Genomic DNA, 24,812 nt, shown 5'->3' with positions numbered 1-24,812 from the left:
TTCATGATGACGGAAGTGAGTGCTACGGGGTGATAGTCATTTAGCTCAGTTACCTTAGCTTTCTTGGGAACAGGAACAATGGTGGCCCTCTTGAAGCATGTGGGGACAGCAGACTGGGATAAGGATTGATTGAATATGTCTGTAAACACACCAGCCAGCTGGTCTGCGCATGCTCTGAGGACGCGGCTGGGGATGCCGTCTGGGCCTGCAGGCTTGCGAGGGTTAACACGTTTAAATGTTTTACTCACGTTGGCTACAGTGAAGGAGAGCCCGCAGGTTTTGGTAGCGGGCCGTGTTAGTGGCACTGTATTGGCCCCAAAGCAAGCAAAAAAGTTGTTTAGTCTGTCTGGGAGCAAGGCATCCTGGTCCGCGACGGGGCTGTTTTTTCTTTTGTAGTCCGTGATTGACTGTAGACCCCGCCACATACCTCTCGTGTTTGAGCCGTTGAATTGCGACTCCACTTTGTCTCTATACTGACGCTTTGCTTGTTTGATTGCCTTGCGGAGGGAATAGCTACACTGTTTGTATTCGGTCATGTTTCCGGTCACCTTTCCCTGATTAAAAGCAGTGGTACGCGCTTTCAGTTTTACGTGAATGCTGCCATCAATCCACGGTTTCTGGTTTGGGAATGGGAGCAGCACGGGGTCAAAGGCTGGTAGCAGCACGGGGTCAAAGGCTGGGAGCAGCACGGGGTCAAAGGCTGGTAGCAGCACGGGGTCAAAGGCTGGTAGCAGCACGGGGTCAAAGGCTGGGAGCAGCACAGGGGGTTAAGTGCCTTGCTCAAGGGCAAAACGGCAGCTAGAATCCCTGATCCAATAAGACTGGAGCTAGCCTCAACATGTCTATCCCTGATCCAATAAGACTGGAGCTAGCCTCAACATCCCTGATCCAATAAGACTAGAGCTAGCCTCAACATCCCTGATCCAATAAGACTGGAGCTACCCTCAACATCCCTGATCCAATAAGACTGGAGCTAGACTCAACATCCCTGATCCAATAAGACTGGAGCTAGCCTCAACATGTCTATCCCTGATCCAATAAGACTGGAGCTAGCCTCAACATCCCTGATCGAATAAGACTGGAGCTAGCCTCAACATGTCTATCCAATAAGACTGGAGCTAGCCTCAACATGTCTATCCCTGATCCTGATCCAATAAGACTGGAGCTAGCCTCAACATGTCTATCGAATAAGACTGGAGCTAGCCTCAACATGTCTATCACTGATCCAATAAGACTGGAGCTAGCCTCAACATGTCTATCCCTGATCCAATAAGACTGGAGCTAGCCTCAACATGTCTATCCCTGATCCAATAAGACTGGAGCTAGCCTCAACATGTCTATCCCTGATCCAATAAGACTGGAGCTAGCCTCAACATGTCTATCGAATAAGACTGGAGCTAGCCTCAACATGTCTATCGAATAAGACTGGAGCTAGCCTCAACATGTCTATCCCTGATCCAATAAGACTAGAACTAGCCTCAACATGTCTATCCCTGATCCAATAAGACTGGAGCTAGCCTCAACATGTCTATCGAATAAGACTGGAGCTAGCCTCAACATGTCTATCGAATAAGACTGGAGCTAGCCTCAACATGTCTATCCCTGATCCAATAAGACTGGAACTAGCCTCAACATGTCTATCCCTGATCCAATAAGACTGGAGCTAGCCTCAACATGTCTATCGAATAAGACTGGAGCTAGCCTCAACATGTCTATCGAATAAGACTGGAGCTAGCCTCAACATCCCTGATCCAATAAGACTGGAGCTAGCCTCAACATCCCTGATCCAATAAGACTGGAGCTAGTCTCAACATGTCTATCCCTGATCCAATAAGACTGGAGCTAGCCTCAACATGTCTATCCCTGATCCAATAGGACTGGAGCTAGCCTCAACATGTCTATCCCTGATCCAATAAGACTGGAGCTAGCCTCAAAATCCCTGATCCAATAAGACTGGAGCTAGCCTCAACATGTCTATCCCTGATCCAATATGACTGGAGCTAGCCTCAACATGTATATCCAATAAGACTGGAGCTAGCCTCAACATGTCTATCCAATAAGACTGGAGCTAGCCTCAACATGTCTATCACTGATCCAATAAGACTGGAGCTAGCCTCAACATGTCTATCCCTGATCCAATAAGACTGGAGCTAGCCTCAACATGTCTATCCCTGATCCAATAAGACTGGAACTAGCCTCAACATGTCTATCCCTGATCCAATAAGACTGGAGCTAGCCTCAACATGTCTATCGAATAAGACTGGAGCTAGCCTCAAAATCCCTGATCCAATAAGACTGGAGCTAGCCTCAACATCCCTGATCCAATAAGACTGGAGCTAGCCTCAACATGTCTATCCAATAAGACTGGAGCTAGCCTCAACATGTCTATCGAATAAGACTGGAGCTAGCCTCAACATGTCTATAGAATAAGACTGGAGCTAGCCTCAACATGTCTATCCCTGATCCAATAAGACTGGAGCTAGCCTCAACATGTCTATCCCTGATCCAATAAGACTGGAGCTAGCCTCAACATGTCTATCCCTGATCCAATAAGACTGGAGCTAGCCTCAACATGTCTATCCCTGATCCTGATCCAATAAGACTGGAGCTAGCCTCAACATGTCTATCCCTGATCCAATAAGACTGGAGCTAGCCTCAACATGTCTATCGAATAAGACTGGAGCTAGCCTCAACATGTCTATCGAATAAGACTGGAGCTAGCCTCAACATGTCTATTGAATAAGACTGGAGCTAGCCTCAACATGTCTATCCCTGATCCAATAAGACTGGAGCTAGCCTCAACATGTCTATCCCTGATCCAATAAGACTGGAGCTAGCCTCAACATGACCCCTCAGTCAGTAGAAATAGAAGCTGGTTTAATGGACCTATAGGGGCATGGCTTGGTGACTCCCCAATGAGTTTGAAATAGTCCCGTCACTGAATGGAGTTTCTATTGTGTGAAATTAGCACTCACGGAAATTCTACATGGCTTTGAAGAGGAAACTGGTGTGTGTTTGTGAAGAAACCAGAAACCACCATCAGTAAACTGTTCGATTCCAGTTTTAAAACTATTCCAGTCGCCAGGGGAACTGAAGACTATATGACGTCAAGGGAGGAGGGTTAAAAACCTCTTAAGGATCGGTGTCCCTCTAGCAGGTCAACTTGGGGACGACATGATTGGTTAGGGAGGGTTGGACACGTGACATCACATCACTGCCAGGCTAAAAATATTTTTTGTTTGAATCTTAGAATCTTTCATGTCTTAGAAGATGTCTGAACTCTTAGTCCCAGCTCTCCAAGGCAGCAGCCCTGTTGGAAACAGCGCTCCTCGCTGCACCAAACACCCCCCTGCATCGGACCACAGAGCAAACTGTATTTGTATTTATTAGGGATCCCCATTAGAGCATGGCGCTAGCAATGTCAGGACAGTGGGTTCGATTCCCAGGACAACACGTACGTAAAATGTATGCACACATGACTGTAAGTCGATGGTTTTTGACTGATCTTCATGTCTTAAAGTAATGATGGACTGTCATTTCTCTTTGCTTATTTCAGCTGTTCTTGCCATAATATGGACTTGGTCTTTCAGCCCTATTTGGTATCTTCTGTATACCACCCTACCTTGTCACAACACAACTGATTGGCTCAAACTCGTTAAGAAGGAAAGAAATTCCACAAATGAACTTTTAACAAGGTACACTTGTTAATTGAAATGCATTCCAGGTGACTACCTCATGAAGCTGGTTGAGAGAATGCCAAGAGTGTGCAAAGCTGTCATTGAGGCAAAGGGTGGCTATTTAAAGAATCTCAAATATAAAATATATCTTGATTTGTTTAACATAGTGTTGATGTCTTCAATATTATTCTACAATGTAGAAAATAGTACAAATAAAGAACAACCCTGGAATGAGAAGGCGTGTGCAAACTTCACACACACACACACACACACACACACACACACACACACACACACACACACACACACACACACACACACACACACACACAGCCTTCAGAAAGTATTCAGACCCCTTGACTTTATCCACATTTTGTTACGTTACAGCCTTAGCACAGTTCCCGCTCAGCGCAGTCAAAACTGTTCGCTGCTCTGGCACCCCAATGGTGGAACAAGCTCCCTCACAACGCCAGGACAGCGGAGTCAATCACCACCTTCCGGAGACACCTGAAACCCCACCTCTTTAAGGAATACCTGGGATAGGATAAAGTAATCCTTCCAACCCCCCCCCCCTTAAAAGATTTAGATGCACTATTGTAAAGTGGTTGTTCCACTGGATATCATAAGGTGAATGCACCAATTTGTAAGTCGCTCTGGATAAGAGCGTCTCCTAAATGACTTAAATGTAAATGTTATTCTAAAATTGATTAAATAGTTTTTCCCCCCTCATCAACTCTACCTACAATATCACATAACGACAAAGCAAAAACAGGTTTTTAGAAATGTTTGCTAATAAAAAATAAAACAAGAACTGAAATATCACATTTACATAAGTAAATTACATTCGTTGTCTTGGCTGTGTGCTTTGGGTCGTTGTCCTGCTGGAAGGTGAAGCTTCACCCCAGTCTGAGGTCCTGAGCGCTCTGGAGCTGGTTTTCATCAAGGATCTCTCTGCACTTTGCTCCGTTCATCTTCGCCTCGAACCTGACAAGTCTCCCAGTCCGTCACTGAAAATCATCCCTTCAGCATGATGCTGACACCACCATGCTTCATCGTAGCGACGTTGCCAGGTTTCCTCCAAAACGTGACGTATAACCTTGGTTTCATTAGACCAGAGAATTTTGTTTCTCATGGTCTGAGAGTCTTTAGGTGCCATTTGCAAACTCCAAGCGGTCTGTGATGTGCCTTTTACTGAGGAGTGGCTTCCGTCTGGCCACTCTACCATAAAGGGCTGATTGGTGGGGTGCTGCAGAGATGTTTGTCCTTCTGGAAGGTTCTCCACAGAGGAACTCTCGAGCTCTGTCAGAGTGACCATCGGGTTCTTGGTCACCTCCCTGACCAATGCCCTTTACCCACGATTTCTCAGTTTGGCCAGCCGGCCAGCTCTAGGTAAAGTCTCTGGTTCCAAACTTCTTCCATTTAAGAATGATGGAGGCCAATGTGTTCTTGGGTACCTTCAATGCTGCAGGAGTTTTTTGGTATCCTTCCCCAGATCTGTGCCTCGACACAATCCTGTCTCGGAGCTCTACAGACAACTCCTTCGACCACATGGCTTGGTTTTTGCTCTGACATGCACTGTCAACTGTTTTACTTCACTACATTCCTTAAGAAAATGATTTACTTTTTACTCCATACATTTTCCCTGACACCCAAAAGTACTCCTTACATTTTGAAAGTCTAATTATCAAGAGAAAATCCCTGGTCATCCCTACCTCTAATCTGGCGGCTCACTAAACACAAATGCTTCGTTGTAAATTATGTTTGAGTGTTAGAGTATGCCCCAGGCTCTCTGTAAATTTAAAAAACAAGAAAATGGTACCATCTGGTTTGCTTAAAATCAGGAATTTGAAATGATTTGTACTTTTACTTTTGATACTTAAGTATATTTCAAACCAAATACTTTTAGAGTTTTACTCAAGTAGTATTTTACTGGGTGACTCACTTACTTTACTTCCATTCAAGTATGACGATTGGGTACTTTTTCCACCACTGAGTACTAGAGTTTGTTACTTTCAGTACTTCTGTTAAATGTGTCTTGCAGATCAAGTCTGTCTATCAGGGTAGCCGATGTTCCCCTTTATAACGAGAGCGCACCATGCCTGCTCCGCTAACTCACTGCTAGCCTGTACTGGGAGTCTGGGCTGCACCATGCCTGCTCTGATAACTCACTGCTAGCCTGGGAGTCTGGGCTGCACCATGCCTGCTCTACTAACTCACTGCTAGCCTGTACTGGGAGTCTGGGCTGCACCATGCCTGCTCTACTAACTCACTGCTAGCCTGTACTGGGAGTCTGGGCTGCACCATGCCTGCTCTACTAACTCACTGCTAGCCTGTACTGGGAGTCTGGGCTGCACCATGCCTGCTCTACTAACTCACTGCTAGCCTGGGAGTCTGGGCTGCACCATGCCTGCTCTGCTAACTCACTGCTAGCCTGTACTGGGAGTCTGGGCTGCACCATGCCTGCTCCGCTAACTCACTGCTAGCCTGGGAGTCTGGGCTGCACCATGCCTGCTCTACTAACTCACTGCTAGCCTGTACTGGGAGTCTGGGCTGCACCGTGCCTGCTCTGCTAACTCACTGCTAGCCTGGGAGTCTGGGCTGCACCATGCCTGCTCTACTAACTCACTGCTAGCCTGTACTGGGAGTCTGGGCTGCACCATGCCTGCTCTACTAACTCACTGCTAGCCTGTACTGGGAGTCTGGGCTGCACCATGCCTGCTCTGCTAACTCACTGCTAGCCTGGGAGTCTGGGCTGCACCATGCCTGCTCTGATAACTCACTGCTAGCATGTACTGGCAGTCTGGGCTGCACCATGCCTGCTCTACTAACTCACTGCTAGCCTGTACTGGGAGTCTGGGCTGCACCATGCCTGCTCTACTAACTCACTGCTAGCCTGTACTGGGAGTCTGGGCTGCACCATGCCTGCTCTGCTAACTCACTGCTAGCCTGTACTGGGAGTCTGGGCTGCACCATGCCTGCTCTGCTAACTCACTGCTAGCCTGTTACCTATGCTAGCATAGGTAGCATAGCTAGCATAGTTAGCATAGCTAGCATAGGTAGCATAGCTAGCCATTACATGCATTCACTGGTTGAACTTGATGTAACTGGTTGAACTTGATGTGTTTTGAGTGTAATGGAATTGACTGACTATGACATATAATCTAGCTCTAATAATAATTACATTTTTATTTAATATTTAACTATTTAATTTTTTAAATTTTTTATTAACTTTTATTTAACTAGGCAAGTCAGTTAAGAGCAAGTTCTTATTTACAATGACAGCCTACTTTAAAAGTAAACTGTGTCGTTACTGCTTGAAATCAGGCTTGGCTGCAAAAGGAGAAAGACGGCTTCCGTGACCCGATCTTCCCGGCTTGTGTGAATTTAGTTGAAAACGTCTGTCACGCATTTCGTCGTGTTGAGGAAAGGAGGACCAAAATGCAGCGGGATTGTGGACACTCATGTTTATTACTGATAAAACATGTAAGGTATCCACTTGAAACAAAACAATACTCACAACGGCAACAGTGTGGCAGGCTCAAACAAACGCAGTGCACACAAACAATCTCCCACAAAAGACACATACAAACACACCCTAATATATGGGACTCTCAATCAAAGGCCAATGGACAACACCTGCCTTCAATTGAGAGTCCCATCCCCAATTGACCACACATAGACATACAACAGCTAGATCAATCATAGACATACATAACAAGGAACAGTGCCAAAAACCCCGGAATAAACAAATCAAATCCCCTACAACAAACACACCACCCCGAATACCATAAAACGAATACCCTCTGCCACGTCCTGACCAAACTACAATACCAATTAACCCTTATACTGGCCAGGACGTGACAGTACCCCCCCCCCCCCCCCCCCCAAAGGTGCTAACCCCGGAAGCACCTCAAGAAAAAACAAAAACCCCAAACAAAAAATCCCGCTAAACTAAAGGGAGGGAAGGGAGGGTGGCTGCCGTCAACGACGGCACTGTGCTACACCCCCCCTCCCCAACCCACCTATATCTGGAGGTGGCTCCGGTTCTGGCAGTTCCGGGCAGACGGGCCACCCCGGCAGCTCGGGGCAGACGGGCCACCCCGGCAGCTCGGGGCAGACGGGCCACCCCGGCCATACCCTCTGCCACGTCCTGACCAAACTACAATAACAATTAACCCTTATACTGGCCAGGACGTGACAATGTCAAACTTATTGCCTCAGCGAACTGACTGTGTCTGAATAGGGCTCTGACAAGCCGCCCCCCTCTTGCTTCACGAATGATGTCATTACCGCCCATTTTTCTAAAATAAGCTTCTTCTATGCAAATTTTTGATCTGTACAATAAAAATCAGTCCCAAATGGAAGGGAAACAGATCTGTAGCCACATGAAATCAGGCAAAACAAGCTCAATAATTCAATGCATGTACACACTCCTCATGAATATGCATTCACCTGTTTTGTGAACGCAGATAGACCTAGGCTGCTTCTTGTTTAGAAATGTAACATTTAAATAAATTAATTATCATTAGGTTGTTATGTAGTTTAAAAAAAAACAAGTTAAATGGATTGTATAATTGATTAATTCATCCACACGTTGCTGTCTCTGAAACATGTAAACGTAAGATAAAAAAATGTAACACACAGCCAAACCCCCAAAACTGCAGTGCTGCCTATAATTATTGCTCAGAGCCCAGACTGAGGTGAAGCCCCAGGGCTTCTCCCGCAGAAGCGGTTTCTAAGCAATCAATGCGTTTCCCTCTCTCTGCTTGGCAACATATCAAAGAACACAGGCTACGTCCCAAAATTGGCACCGTATTCCCTGATTAGTGCTTAGGGGGTGCCATTTTGGACCCACACCATCTGTTAGGTTCACAGAGGGGTGTTCAGGCGTCATTAGTGTGAAATGTCTAGCTACTAAAACTAAATCTTGACTTCAGTTGATAATTGCATTTCTTTGAATTAGAGCTTTAAAAACACTCAAAGCCTCTAAGCCCCCCTCCCACCCAAGACGTTTCACACATTTGTTGTAAATCTGAAAGGAGAAATAAAGACGGAGGGGTTTGTTTTAGTACCAAGCCATGAGGTCGATGGAATTGTCTGTAGAGCTCAGAAAATGGATTGTGTCGAGGCACAGATATGAAGAAGGGTATCAACAAAAATTGCTGCGGCACCGAAGGTCCCCAAGAACACAGTGGCCTCCATCATTTTTAAAATGGAAGAAGTTTGGAACCAGCAAGACTCTTCCTAGAAATGGGCGCCAGGCCAAACTACGCAATCGGGAGAGAAGGGCCTTGGTCAGGGAGGTGACCAAGAACCCGATGGTCACTCTGACAGAGCTCTAGAGTTCCTCTGTGGAGATGGGAGACCCTTCCAGAAGGACAACAATCTCTGCAGCACTCCACCAATCAGGCCTTTATGGTAGACGGAAGCCAATCTTCAGTAAAAGGCAAATGACAGCCCATTTGGAGTTTACCAAAAGGCACCTAAAGACTCTTAGACCATGAGAAACAAGATTCTCTGTTCTGATGAAACCAATATTATGCGTCACATCTGGAGGAAACCTGGCAACGTCCCTACGGTGAAGCATGGTGGTGGCAGCATCCCTACGGTGAAGCATGGTGGTGGCACCATCCCTACGGTGAAGCATGGTGGTGGCACCATCCCTACGGTGAAGCATGGTGGTGGCAGCATCCCTACGGTGAAGCATGGTGGTGGCACCATCCCTACGGTGAAGCATGGTGGTGGCAGCATCCCTACGGTGAAGCATGGTGGTGGCATCATCCCTACGGTGAAGCATGGTGGTGGCACCATCCCTACGGTGAAGCATGGTGGTGGCACCATCCCTACGGTGAAGCATGGTGGTGGCACCATCCCTACGGTGAAGCATGGTGGTGGCACCATCCCTACGGTGAAGCATGGTGGTGGCACCATCCCTACGGTGAAGCATGGTGGTGGCAGCATCCCTACGGTGAAGCATGGTGGTGGCAGCATCCCTACGGTGAAGCATGGTGGTGGCAGCATCCCTACGGTGAAGCATGGTGGTGGCAGCATCCCTACGGTGAAGCATGGTGGTGGCACCATCCCTACGGTGAAGCATGGTGGTGACACCATCCCTACGGTGAAGCATGGTGGTGGCACCATCCCTACGGTGAAGCATGGTGGTGGCACCATCCCTACGGTGAAGCATGGTGGTGGCCCCATCCCTACGGTGAAGCATGGTGGTGGCAGCATCCCTACGGTGAAGCATGGTGGTGGCACCATCCCTACGGTGAAGCATGGTGGTGGCAGCATCATGCTGAAGGGATTTTCAGCGGCAGGGACTGGGAGACTTGTCAGGATCGAGGGAAAGATGAACAGAGCAAAGTACAGAGAGAGATCCTTTATGAAAACCTGCTCCAGAGCACTCAGGACCTCAGACTGGGGTGAAGATTCACCTTCCAACAGGACAACGACCCTAAGCACACAGCCAAGACAAAGCAGGAGTGGCTTCGGGACAAGTCTCTGAATGTTCTTGAGTGGCCCAGCCAGAGCCCGGACTTGAACCCGATCGAACATCTCTGGAGAGACCTGAAAATAACTGTGCAGCGACGTTCCACATCCAACCTGACAGAGCTTGAGAGGATCTGCAGAGAAGAATGGGAGAAATTCCCCAAATACAGGTGTGCCAAGCTTGTAGCGTCATACCCAAGAAGACTCAAGGCTGTAATCGCTGCCAAAAGGTGCTTCAACAAAGTACTGAGTAAAGGGTCTGAATACTTATATAAATGTGATATTTCAGTTCTTGTTTTTTTTATTAGCAAAAAATTCTAAAAATACATGTTTTTGCTTTGTTATTATTATCGACAAGCACATACTTTTGGTCATGTAGTGTATTTAAAAAATATATATATGGAGGTGGATTGGAAATGTAGATAATGTAGATAGAGATAAGCTACAATCTGCAGTATAAAAGCTGATCTAGTACCTAAGAATAAAACGGAGTTAATTATCATACAACACTGAGTCATGTAATTACTAGGTAAATACCAGGTCGGTAACAGACTGTAAAACGTAAGCCAAAAGAACACTGTGAACATCTGATCATTGTAAAAACATACAGACAGCAGACTACACCCAACTATTACCATCTGTATTTCTCTCCATCTGATGTCTCTCTCTCTCCTACTCTCTCTCTCAACCATCTCTCCAGTTGTCGTTACATAACAGCACAGGTGGCCTGCTGTGATACCGACTGCTTTTCTGATCCTCTTACCTTTTTCATCTGTATCTGTGACAAACACATTAGGACCTAATACATTCATTTCAATAGACTGATTTCCTTAAATTAACTGTAACTCAGTCAAATCTTTTGAAATTGTTGCATGTTGCGTTTAATATTTTTTTGTTCAGTGTATGTTTGTGCACATGGAAGCTAGTGATTTGTGTTTACTATAGGCTAATGAGGCAATACAAATGTGAGCGGGGCGTTGGACTAGTAACCGAAAGGTTGCAAGATCGAATCCCCGAGCTGACAAGGTACAAATCTGTCGTTCTGCCCCCTGAACAAGGCAGTTAACTCACTGTTCCTAGGCCGTCATTGAAAATAAGAATTTGTTCTTAACTGACTTGCCTAGTTAAATAAAAGTGACTAAAATGAAATGGCTTTCTGTTTTCATCATTTTGACAATAACTATAATAAATCATTATTCAAATGACAAAAATGGGACTAAGACTTAAGACTTAATTACATTTTAGTTAACATTAATAAGACTAGGCTAAATCTAAAAAAAGAAAAGTGCCAAAATTAACTTGTGTGTGTGTGTGTGTCTCAGGTGAACTGCACTGTTTGGCCTCATCCATAGTGCACCTATCATCCCTCATCCCTACAGCAGCTTATTCACCACATAAAAACACTATATGGTGTGTGTGTGTGTGTGTGTGTGTGTGTGTGTGTGTGTGTGTGTGTGTGTGTGTGTGTGTGTGTGTGTGTGTGTGTGTGTGTGTGTGTGTGGGAGTGAGGAACTCAGGACTCCCGTGTGTGTGTGTGTGTGTGTGTGTGTGTGTGTGTGTGTGTGTGTGTGTGTGTGTGTGTGTGTGTGTGTGTGTGTGGGAGTGAGGAACTCAGGACTCCCGTGTGTGTGTGTGTGTGTGTGTGTGTGTGTGTGTGTGTGTGTGTGTGTGTGTGTGTGTGTGTGTGTGAGGGAGGGAAGAACTCAGGACTCCCGTGTGTGTGTGTGTGTGTGTGTGTGTGTGTGTGTGTGTGTGTGTGTGTGTGTGTGTGTGTGTGTGTGTGTGTGTGTGTGTGTGAAGAACTCAGGACTCCCGTGTGTGTATAATAAGATATAAATCAAGTCTGCCAACGTGTCAGCAGAGATGGACAGCCTGTCTTAGGAGAATGGAGGGAAGTGATGGTTTGATTGGCTTCAATGTGACGCTTCAGCTGTCATGATAACAACATAACATGGTGCAGGACTACTGGGAATCAGCATAACAACATAACATGGTACAGGACTACTGGGAATCAGCATAACAACATAACATGGTACAGGACTACTGGGAATCAGCATAACAACATAACATGGTACAGGACTACTGGGAATCAGCATAACATGGTGCAGGACTACTGGGAATCAGCATAACAACATAACATGGTACAGGACTACTGGGAATCAGCATAACATGGTACAGGACTACTGGGAATCAGCATAACATGGTGCAGGACTACTGGGAATCAGCATAACAACATAACATGGTACAGGACTACAGGGAATCAGCATAACAACATAACATGGTACAGGACTACTGGGAATCAGCATAACAACATAACATGGTGCAGGACTACTGGGAATCAGCATAACAACATAACATGGTACAGGACTACTGGGAATCAGCATAACAACATAACATGGTACAGGACTACTGGGAATCAGCATAACAACATAACATGGTACAGGACTACTGGAAATCAGCATAACAACATAACATGGTACAGGACTACTGGGAATCAGCATAACAACATAACATGGTACAGGACTACTGGGAATCAGCATAACAACATAACATGGTACAGGACTACTGGAAATCAGCATAACAACATAACATGGTACAGGACTACTGGGAATCAGCATAACAACATAACATGGTACAGGACTACTGGAAATCAGCATAACATGGTACAGGACTACTGGGAATCAGCATAACAACATAACATGGTACAGGACTACTGGGAATCAGCATAACATGGTACAGGACTACTGGGAATCAGTATAACAACATAACATGGTACAGGACTACTGGGAATCAGCATAACAACATAACATGGTACAGGACTACAGGGAATCAGCATAACATGGTACAGGACTACTGGGAATCAGCATAACAACATAACATGGTGCAGGACTACTGGGAATCAGCATAACATGGTACAGGACTACTGGGAATCAGCATAACAACATAACATGGTACAGGACTACAGGGAATCAGCATAACATGGTACAGGACTACAGGGAATCAGCATAACAACATAACATGGTACAGGACTACTGGGAATCAGCATAACAACATAACATGGTGCAGGACTACTGGGAATCAGCATAACATGGTACAGGACTACAGGGAATCAGCATAACATGGTACAGGACTACAGGGAATCAGCATAACAACATAACATGGTACAGGACTACTGGGAATCAGCATAACATGGTACAGGACTACTGGGAATCAGAATAACAACATAACATGGTACAGGATTACTGGGAATCAGCATAACATGGTACAGGACTACTGGGAATCAGCATAACATGGTACAGGACTACTGGGAATCAGCTTAACATGGTATAGGACTACTGGGAATCAGTTTAACATGGTACAGGACTACTGGGAATCAGCATAACAACATAACATGGTACAGGACTACTGGGAATCAGCATAACATGGTACAGGACTACTGGGAATCAGCATAACAACATAACATGGTACAGGACTACTGGGAATCAGCATAACAACATAACATGGTACAGGACTACTGGAAATCAGCATAACATGGTACAGGACTACTGGGAATCAGCATAACAACATAACATGGTACAGGATTACTGGGAATCAGCATAACATGGTACAGGACTACTGGGAATCAGCATAACATGGTGCAGGACTACTGGGAATCAGCATAACAACATAACATGGTACAGGATTACTGGGAATCAGCATAACAACATAACATGGTACAGGACTACTGGGAATCAGCATAACAACATAACATGGTACAGGACTACTGGGAATCAGCATAACATGGTACAGGACTACTGGGAATCAGCATAACATGGTACAGGACTACTGGGAATCAGCATAACAACATAACATGGTACAGGACTACTGGAAATCAGCATAACATGGTACAGGACTACTGGGAATCAGCATAACAACATAACATGGTACAGGACTACTGGGAATCATCATAACATGGTACAGGACTACTGGGAATCAGCATAACATGGTACAGGACTACTGGGAATCAGCATAACAACATAACATGGTACAGGACTACAGGGAATCAGCATAACATGGTGCAGGACTACTGGAAATCAGCATAACAACATAACATGGTACAGGACTACTGGGAATCAGCATAACAACATAACATGGTGCAGGACTACTGGGAATCAGCATAACATGGTACAGGACTACTGGGAATCAGCATAACAACATAACATGGTACAGGACTACAGGGAATCAGCATAACATGGTGCAGGACTACTGGGAATCAGCATAACAACATAACATGGTACAGGACTACTGGGAATCAGCATAACAACATAACATGGTGCAGGACTACTGGGAATCAGCATAACATGGTACAGGACTACTGGGAATCAGCATAACATGGTACAGGACTACTGGGAATCAGCATAACAACATAACATGGTACAGGACTACTGGGAATCAGCATAACATGGTGCAGGACTACTGGGAATCAGCATAACATGGTACAGGACTACTGGGAATCAGCATAACAACATAACATGGTACAGGACTACTGGGAATCAGCATAACATGGTGCAGGACTACTGGGAATCAGCATAACAACATAACATGGTACAGGACTACTGGGAATCAGCATAACAACATAACATGGTACAGGACTACAGGGAATCAGCATAACATGGTACAGGACTACTGGGAATCAGCATAACAACATAACATGGTACAGGACTACTGGGAATCAGCATAACAACATAACATGGTACAGGACTACTGGGAATCAGCATAACAACATAACATGGTACAGGACTACAGGGAATCAGCATAACATGGTACAGGACTACAGGGAATCAGCATAACAACATAACATGGTACAGGACTACTGGGAATCAGCATAACATGGTACAGGACTACTGGGAATCAGCATAACATGGTACAGGACTACTGGGAATCAGCATAACAACATAACATGGTACAGGACTACTGGGAATCAGCATAACAACATAACATGGTACAGGACTACTGGGAATCAGCATAACATGGTACAGGACTACTGGGAATCAGCATAACATGGTACAGGACTACAGAGAATCAGCATAACAACATAACATGGTACAGGACTACTGGGAATCAGCATAACATGGTACAGGACTACTGGGAATCAGCATAACATGGTACAGGACTCCTGGGAATCAGCATAACATGGTACAGGACTACTGGGAATCAGCATAACAACATAACATGGTACAGGACTACTGGGAATCAGCATAACAACATAACATGGTACAGGACTACTGGGAATCAGCATAACATGGTACAGGACTACTGGGAATCAGCATAACAACATAACATGGTACAGGACTACTGGGAATCAGCATAACAACATAACATGGTACAGGACTACTGGGAATCAGCATAACATGGTACAGGACTACTGGGAATCAGCATAACATGGTACAGGACTACTGGGAATCAGCATAACATGGTGCAGGACTACTGGGAATCAGCATAACAACATAACATGGTACAGGACTACTGGAAATCAGCATAACAGCATAACATGGTGCAGGACTACTGGGAATCAGCATAACAACATAACATGGTGCAGGACTACTGGGAATCAGCATAACAACATAACATGGTACAGGACTACTGGGAATCAGCATAACATGGTACAGGACTACTGGAAATCAGCATAACATGGTGCAGGACTACTGGGAATCAGCATAACAACATAACATGGTACAGGACTACTGGGAATCAGCATAACATGGTACAGGACTACTGGGAATCAGCATAACAACATAACATGGTACAGGACTACTGGGAATCAGCATAACATGGTGCAGGACTACTGGGAATCAGCATAACAACATAACATGGTACAGGACTACTGGAAATCAGCATAACAACATAACATGGTACAGGACTACTGGGAATCAGCATAACATGGTGCAGGACTACTGGGAATCAGCATAACAACATAACATGGTGCAGGACTACTGGGAATCAGCATAACAACATAACATGGTACAGGACTACTGGGAATCAGCATAACATGGTACAGGACTACTGGGAATCAGCATAACAACATAACATGGTGCAGGACTACTGGGAATCAGCATAACAACATAACATGGTACAGGACTACTGGGAATCAGCATAACATGGTACAGGACTACTGGGAATCAGCATAACATGGTGCAGGACTACTGGGAATCAGCATAACATGGTGCAGGACTACTGGGAATCAGCATAACATGGTACAGGACTACTGGGAATCAGCATAACAACATAACATGGTACAGGACAACTGGGAATCAGCATAACATGGTACAGGACTACTGGGAATCAGCATAACAACATAACATGGTACAGGACTACTGGGAATCAGCATAACATGGTACAGGACTACTGGGAATCAGCATAACAACATAACATGGTACAGGACTACTGGGAATCAGCATAACAACATAACATGGTGCAGGACTACAGGGAATCAGCATAACATGGTACAGGACTACAGGGAATCAGCATAACAACATAACATGGTACAGGACTACTGGGAATCAGCATAACAACATAACATGGTACAGGACTACTGGGAATCAGCATAACATGGTACAGGACTACTGGAAATCAGCATAACAACATAACATGGTACAGGACTACTGGGAATCAGCATAACAACATAACATGGTACAGGACTACAGGGAATCAGCATAACATGGTACAGGACTACAGAGAATCAGCATAACATGGTGCAGGACTACTGGGAATCAGCATAACATGGTACAGGACTACTGGGAATCAGCATAACAACATAACATGGTACAGGACTACTGGGAATCAGCATAACAACATAACATGGTACAGGACTACTGGAAATCAGCATAACAACATAACATGGTACAGGACTACAGAGAATCAGCATAACATGGTACAGGACTACAGGGAATCAGCATAACAACATAACATGGTACAGGACTACAGAGAATCAGCATAACATGGTACAGGACTACAGGGAATCAGCATAACAACATAACATGGTGCAGGACTACAGGGAATCAGCATAACAACATAACATGGTACAGGACTACTGGGAATCAGCATAACAACATAACATGGTACAGGACTACAGAGAATCAGCATAACAACATAACATGGTACAGGACTACTGGGAATCAGCATAACATGGTACAGGACTACAGGGAATCAGCATAACATGGTACAGGACTACAGGGAATCAGCATAACATGGTACAGGACTACTGGGAATCAGCATAACATGGTACAGGACTACTGGGAATCAGCATAACAACATAACATGGTACAGGACTACAGGGAATCAGCATAACAACATAACATGGTGCAGGACTACTGGGAATCAGCATAACATGGTACAGGACTACTGGGAATCAGCATAACAACATAGCATGGTACAGGACTACTGGGAATCAGCATAACAACATAACATGGTACAGGACTACTGGGAATCAGCATAACATGGTACAGGACTACTGGGAATCAGCATAACAACATAACATGGTACAGGACTACTGGGAATCAGCATAACATGGTACAGGACTACTGGGAATCAGCATAACAACATAACATGGTACAGGACTACAGAGAATCAGCATAACAACATAACATGGTACAGGACTACAGGGAATCAGCATAACAACATAACATGGTACAGGACTACTGGGAATCAGCATAACATGGTACAGGACTACACTCTCAGAAAAAAGGCTTCCAAAAGGTCTCTGCGGCTGTCTCCATAGTAGAACCCTTTTTGATTCCAGGTAGAACCCTTTTTGATTCCAGGTAGAACCCTTTTTAATTCCAGGTAGAACCCTTTTTGATTCCAGGTAGAACCCTTTTTGATTCCAGGTAGAACCCTTTTAATTCCAGGTAGAACCCTTTTTAATTCCAGGTAGAACCCTTTTTGATTCCAGGTAGAACCCTTTTTGATTCCAGGTAGAACCCTTTTTAATTCCAGGTAGAACCCTTTTTGATTCCAGGTAGAACCCCTTTAAAAAAATCAATTTTGATTCCAGGTAGAACCCTTTTTAATTCCAGGTAGAACCCCTTTAAAAAAAACAATTTTGATTCCAGGTAGAACCCTTTTTGATTCCAGGTAGAACCCTTTTTTGGAATCGGTTCCATCAAGAACCAAAAGGGTTCTACCTGGAACCAAAATTGATTTTTCAAAGGGGTTCTCCTATGGGGACAGCCGGTGAACCCTTGCTACAACAGAAATGCCAAGATAATCTTGTAACAGCATACAATTCAGTCATATGCCTGCAGACTATGACACTACCACTGCATGTGTTTGTTCGTTCATTTATTTCACCTTTATTTAACCAGGTAGGCCAGTTGAGAACAAGTTCTCATTTACAACCCGCGATCTGGCCAAGATAAAGCAAAGCAGTGCGACACAAACAACACACACATGGAAATGTTTAAAGTAAACAAATAAAACACCAAATACTGTAATAGCCTATAATGTGGGCTGGCACAGAACCTCCACATTGCAGCCAAAAGATTAAACATTTTAGACACACACAGTATCTCTGATACATTACCACACACACACACACCTCATAAACAACAGCTCCTCATTCCCTACTAAGCACAGGGTAATAATACATCCTCTCTGCTGAGAGGTCATCAGCCAGATAGAACATTCATTACTCCTCAGACAGCACCTGTCAGCCAGATCAATAGAGAGATTGACAAACCAATATATCAATAGAGAGACTTACAGATCAATAGAGAGACTTACAGATCAATAGAGAGATGTGAGCTGTGTCTGTATAGCACAAGCTTTATCTAGACTGATCTTGGCAGTCTCCACTCTTAAACATGGTCAAATGTTACATGTTAAATGCCTATAGGACACTGACAGGCCTGCCATTTGACCACAGCTCTATGGGGGAAGAGGGTACAGTGAGGGAAAAAAGTATTTGATCCCCTGCTGATTTTGTATGTTTGCCCACTGACAAAGAAATGATCAGTCTATAATTTTAATAGTAGGTTTATTTGAACAGTGAGAGACAGAATAACAACAAAAGAATTCCAGAAAAACGCATGTCAAAAATGTTATAAAATGATTTGCATTTTAATGAGGGAAATAAGTATTTGACCCCTCTGCAAAACATGACTTAGTATTTGGTGGCAAAACCCTTGTTGGCAATCACAGAGGTCAGACGTTTCTTGTAGTTAGCCACCAGGTTGCACACATCTCAGGAGGGATTTTGTCCCACTCCTCTTTGCAGATCTTCTCCAAGTCATTAAGGTTTCGAGGCTGACGTTTGGCAACTCGAACCTTCAGCTCCCTCCACAGATTTTCTATGGGATTAAGGTCTGGAGACTGGCTAGGCCACTCTAGAACCTTAATGTGCTTCTTCTTGAGCCACTCCTTTGTTGCCTTGGCCGTGTGTTTTGGGTCATTGTCATGCTGGAATGCCCATCCACGACCCATTTTCTATGCCCTGGCTGAGGGAAGGACGTTCTCACCCAAGATTTGACAATACATGGCCCTGTCCATCGTCCCTTTGATGCGGTGAAGTTGTCCTGTCCCCTTAGCAGAAAAACACCCCCAAAGCATAATGTTTCCAACTCCATGTTGGATGGTGGGGATGGTGTTCTTGGGGTCATAGGCAGCATTCCTCCTTCTCCAAACACGGCGAGTTGAGTTGATGCCAAAGAGCTCCATTTTGGTCTCTTCTGACCACAACACTTTCCCCCAGTTGTCCTCTGAATCATTCAGATGTTCACTGGCAAACTTCAGACGGGCATGTATATGTGCTTTCTTGAGCAGGGGGACCTTGCGGGCGCTGCAGGATTTCAGTCCTTCACGGCGTAGTGTGTTACCAATTGTTTTCTTGGTGACTATGGTCCCAGCTGCCTTGAGATCATTGACAAGATCCTCCCGTGTAGTTCTGGGCTGATTCCTCACCGTTCTCATGATCATTGCAACTCCACGAGGTGAGATCTTGCATGGAGCCCCAGGCCGAGGGATATTGACAGTTCTTTTGTGTTTCTTCCATTTGCGAATAATCGCACCAACTGTTGTCACCTTCTCATCAAGCTGCTAGGCGATGGTCTTGTAGCCCATTCCAGCCTTGTGTAGGTCTACAATCTTTTCCCTGACATCCTTGGAGAGCTCTTTGGTCTTGGCCATGGTGGAGAGTTTGGAATCTGATTGATTGCTTCTGTGGACAGGTGTCTTTTTTACAGGTAACAAACTGAGATTAGGAGCACTCCCTTTAAGAGTGTGCTCCTAATCTCAGCTCGTTACCTGAATAAAAGACACCTGGGAGCCAGAAATCTTTCTGATTGAGAGGGGGTCAAATACTTATTTCCCTCATTAAAATGCAAACCAATTTATAACATTTTTGACATGCGTTTTTCTAGATTTTGTTGTTGTTATTCTGTCTCTCACTGTTCAAATAAACCTACCATTAAAATTATAGACTGATCCTTTCTTTGTCAGTGGGCAAACGTACAAAATCAGCAGGGGATCAAATACTTTTTCCCCTCACTGTACCATTTGAAGCCTGTGGATGATAACATGCTGTGTGTGGTTTTACTAGGAGCACCACTCAAGGTATTGGCTCTGAATTATCACAGAGAGGCTTTATATTTGAGTCATTTACCAGACACTCCTATCCAGAGGTAGGTAGCCTGTAGAGCACTACCTGGGTCTAGGTAGGTAGCCTGTAGAGCACTACCTGGGTCTAGGTAGGTAGCCTAGCGGTTACGAGCGTTTAGGGAAATACCCGAAAGGGGACTGGTTCGAATCCCCGAGCAGACTAGGTGAAAATAAATCTGTCTGTGCCCTTTGAGCAAGGCATGTAGCCCTAATTCTTGTGAATCTCTAGACCCAGGTAGTGCTCTACAGGCTACCTACCTAGACCCAGGTAGTGCTCTACAGGCTGCCTACCTAGACCCAGGTAGTGCTCTACAGGCTACCTATCTAGACCCAGGTAGTGCTCTATAGGCTACCTACCTAGACCCAGGTAGTGGTCTACAGGCTACTTACCTAGACCCAGGTAGTGCTCTACAGGCTACCTACCTAGACCCAGGTAGTGCTCTACAGGCTACCTACCTAGACCCAGGTAGTGCTCTACAGGCTACCTACCTAGACCCAGGTAGTGCTCTACAGGCTACCTACCTAGACCCAGGTAGTGTGCTCCAGTCAAAGGTAGTGCTCTACATAGGGAATAGAGTGCCGATCGGCTATGAAAACAAGTGTGAAACTACCGATCAATGTGGCTGCAATGTGGAGGTTCTGTGCCAGCCCACATTATAGGCTATTACAGTATTTGGCGCACGCAGAGAAAACAAAAAGGGTGCTATTTGGGTTTATTTAGCCTGGCTCATCAATATCATGTTGCATCAATAGAAATGTGACTTTTCGTCAAAAGTCAATTCATTTCAAAATGGTAAAATGACAACAAATTGCCTAATATCCTTACATGATTTCAGACTGTAGAGAACAGCCTGCACTATCTCGGTGTCACCCGTTTCAGGGAGACCCTGCTATCATAGCGCGCGCACGCACGGGGGGGAAATAAATCAGAGGTGCACACTCGTGACAGCTCGTCATTCCAGAAAAACACAATTCCCAAACTAGTAAACAAGGTACAAAAAAAAAAGTCTACTTCCACCATCACATTAAAAAGTAACACGACTAAATCAAGACGAAACTAAAAACACACTCATAACTACTAACCGTTTTGCTGCTTGAAGGACTGTGTGGATACCGAGTGATGGACCATATTACCGTTTGGTTGTTGATAATTATTTCCACCGTAAATTAAATTATACGCTCCGTATTCCCGAAAAGCAAGGTTACCGAATAGATGGGAAACTATGGTGAGTTTGCGTAGGTGGTGTTCTGCTGACAGCTGTTATCTACGTCCAGTAGCCTACAGTCATCACAGCAAGCATGAATAAAGCCATGCAGAAATCCCATCAACACCTGTACTGATCTCCTCTCCTCCCTCCACATGCTGCTCCCCATCCGTGGCTGTTGTCATGGTAACGGACCGGAGGGGAGGTCCCGTGATGGCCCCATTGTCCCTCCTCTCCGCCCTCCTCTCCGCGCACAACGAACCTGGTTCTGAATTTAAGCCACTGCTTCTTTTCTGTAAACGACCAGACTTTTGAAAATATATATAAAAAAAAACCCATAATATCCATTCTCCTTGATAAAATATCATCGACTAATTGTCTGTCCTGACTGGCAGCATTACCTGGGGGGGTGTCCTGACTGGCAGCATTACCTGGGGGGGGTGTCCTGACTGGCAGCATTACCTGGGGGGGTGGTGTCCTGACTGGCAGCATTGCCTGGGGGGGGGGTGTCCTGACTGGCAGCATTACCTGGGGGGGTGTCCTGACTGGCAGCATTACCTGGGGGGGGGGGGTGTCCTGACTGGCAGCATTACCTGGGGGGATTGGGGGTGTCCTGACTGGCAGCATTACCCGGGGGGTGTCCTGACTGGCAGCATTACCTGGGGGGGTGGGGGTGTCCTGACTGGCAGCATTACCCGGGGGGTGTCCTGACTGGCAGCATTACCTGGGGGGGTGGGAGTGTCCTGACTGGCAGCATTACCTGGGGGGGGGGGGGTGTCTTGACTGGCAGCATTACCCGGGGGGTGTCCTGATTGGCAGCATTACCTGGGGGGGGGGGTGTCCTGACTGGCAGCATTACCCGGGGGGTGTCCTGACTGGCAGCATTACCCGGGGGGTGTCCTGACTGGCAGCATTACCTGGGGGGGTGTCCTGACTGGCAGCATTACCTGGGGGGGTGTCCTGACTGGCAGCATTACCTGGGGGGTGTCCTGACTGGCAGCATTACCCGGGGGGTGTCCTGACTGGCAGCATTACCCGGGGGGTGTCCTGACTGGCAGCATTACCCGGGGGGTGTCCTGACTGGCAGCATTACCCGGGGGGTGTCCTGACTGGCAGCATTACCTGGGGGGTGTCCTGACTGGCAGCATTACCTGGGGGGTGTCCTGACTGGCAGCATTACCCGGGGGGTGTCCTGACTGGCAGCATTACCTGGGGTGTGTCCTGACTGGCAGCATTACCCGGGGGGTGTCCTGACTGGCAGCATTACCCGGGGGGTGTCCTGACTGGCAGCATTACCCGGGGGGTGTCCTGACTGGCAGCATTACCTGGGGTGTGTCCTGACTGGCAGCATTACCTGGGGTGTGTTCCGTAGGGTTACTGCTCATGGGACTAGTGAGAGGATGACCTGAGATAGCGAGAGCCTATATACCTGCTGTTATGAATCCAATGAAAAGGCTTTAGACAGGAAGAGAGATCGATGCTCTCAATCTCATCCCATTGGGTTCTGCTACACCTGGAGTTTCCTCAGGCTAAACCAGGTTAGACAGGTCCGGCAGGCTAAACCAGGTTAGACAGGTCCGGCAGGCTGTCTGGCAGGCTAAACCAGGATAGACAGGTCCGGCAGGCTAAACCAGGTTAGACAGGTCCGGCAGGCTAAACCAGGATAGACAGGTCCGGCAGGCTAAACCAGGATAGACAGGTCCGGCAGGCTAAACCAGGATAGACAGGTCCGGCAGGCTAAACCAGGTTAGACAGGTCCGGCAGGCTAAACCAGGTTAGACAGGTCCGGCAGGCTAAACCAGGTTAGACAGGTCCGGCAGGCTAAACCAGGATAGACAGGTCCGGCAGGCTAAACCAGGATAGACAGGTCCGGCAGGCTAAACCAGGATAGAAAGGTCAGGCAGGCTAAACCAGGATAGACATGTCAGGCAGGCTAAACCAGGATAGACAGGTCCAGCAGGCTAAACCAGGTTAGAAAGGTCCGACAGGCTAAACCAGGTTAGAAAGGTCCGACAGGCTAAACCAGGTTAGAAAGGTGCGACAGGCTAAACCAGGTTAGAAAGGTGCGACAGGCTAAACCAGGTTAGAAAGGTGCGACAGGCTAAACCAGGTTAGAAAGGTCCGACAGGCTAAACCAGGTTAGACAGGCTAAACCAGGTTAGACAGGCTAAACCAGGTTAGACAGGTTAAACCAGGTTAGACAGGCTAAACCAGGTTAGACAGGCTAAACCAGGTTAGACAGGCTAAACCAGGATAGACAGGTCCGGCAGGCTAAACCAGGTTAGAAAGGTCCGGCAGGCTAAACCAGGTTAGACAGGCTAAACCAGGTTAGACAGGCTAAACCAGGTTAGACAGGTTAAACCAGGTTAGACAGGCTAAACCAGGTTAGACAGGCTAAACCAGGTTAGACAGGTTAAACCAGGTTAGACAGGCTAAACCAGGTTAGACAGGTTAAACCAGGTTAGACAGGCTAAACCAGGTTAGACAGGCTAAACCAGGTTAGACAGGTTAAACCAGGTTAGACAGGCTAAACCAGGTTAGACAGGTTAAACCAGGTTAGACAGGCTAAACCAGGTTAGACAGGCTAAACCAGGTTAGACAGGCTAAACCAGGTTAGACAGGTTAAACCAGGTTAGACAGGCTAAACCAGGTTAGACAGGTTAAACAGAGGAATTAGAGGCTGGTTATGAGGCTGTGAGAAGAAACTTCCATGCAATCAATACTGTCCTGGCTGGACTAAGGCCTTCTCCTGGTGGCGCTGCCATACTCTTCCTGCTGTGGGGATCCTAGTGGGAGGAGAGAACACATA

General features: G+C 46.0%; 1 protein-coding gene across 4 annotated transcripts in view; it reads right to left on the bottom strand.

The window, feature by feature from the left end:
* LOC115196569 (anoctamin-3) overlaps nucleotides 1-22,161 on the bottom strand; it is a 112,785-nt gene extending 90,624 nt beyond the window's left edge. For all 4 annotated transcript variants that reach the window (XM_029757409.1, XM_029757410.1, XM_029757411.1 and 1 more), the window contains exon 1: nucleotides 21,882-22,161. In XM_029757409.1, the coding sequence (XP_029613269.1) occupies nucleotides 21,882-21,927 (46 nt within the window). In that variant the 5' untranslated portion in view covers nucleotides 21,928-22,161. The remainder of the gene's footprint in view (nucleotides 1-21,881) is intronic.
* Between the last annotated feature and the right edge of the window lie 2,651 nt (nucleotides 22,162-24,812).

The sequence above is a fragment of the Salmo trutta genome, chromosome 7 (genome assembly GCF_901001165.1).
Source record: "Salmo trutta chromosome 7, fSalTru1.1, whole genome shotgun sequence".
Taxonomy (NCBI): Eukaryota; Metazoa; Chordata; class Actinopteri; order Salmoniformes; family Salmonidae; genus Salmo; species Salmo trutta.
This window is presented reverse-complemented; position numbering and strand designations above follow the sequence as displayed.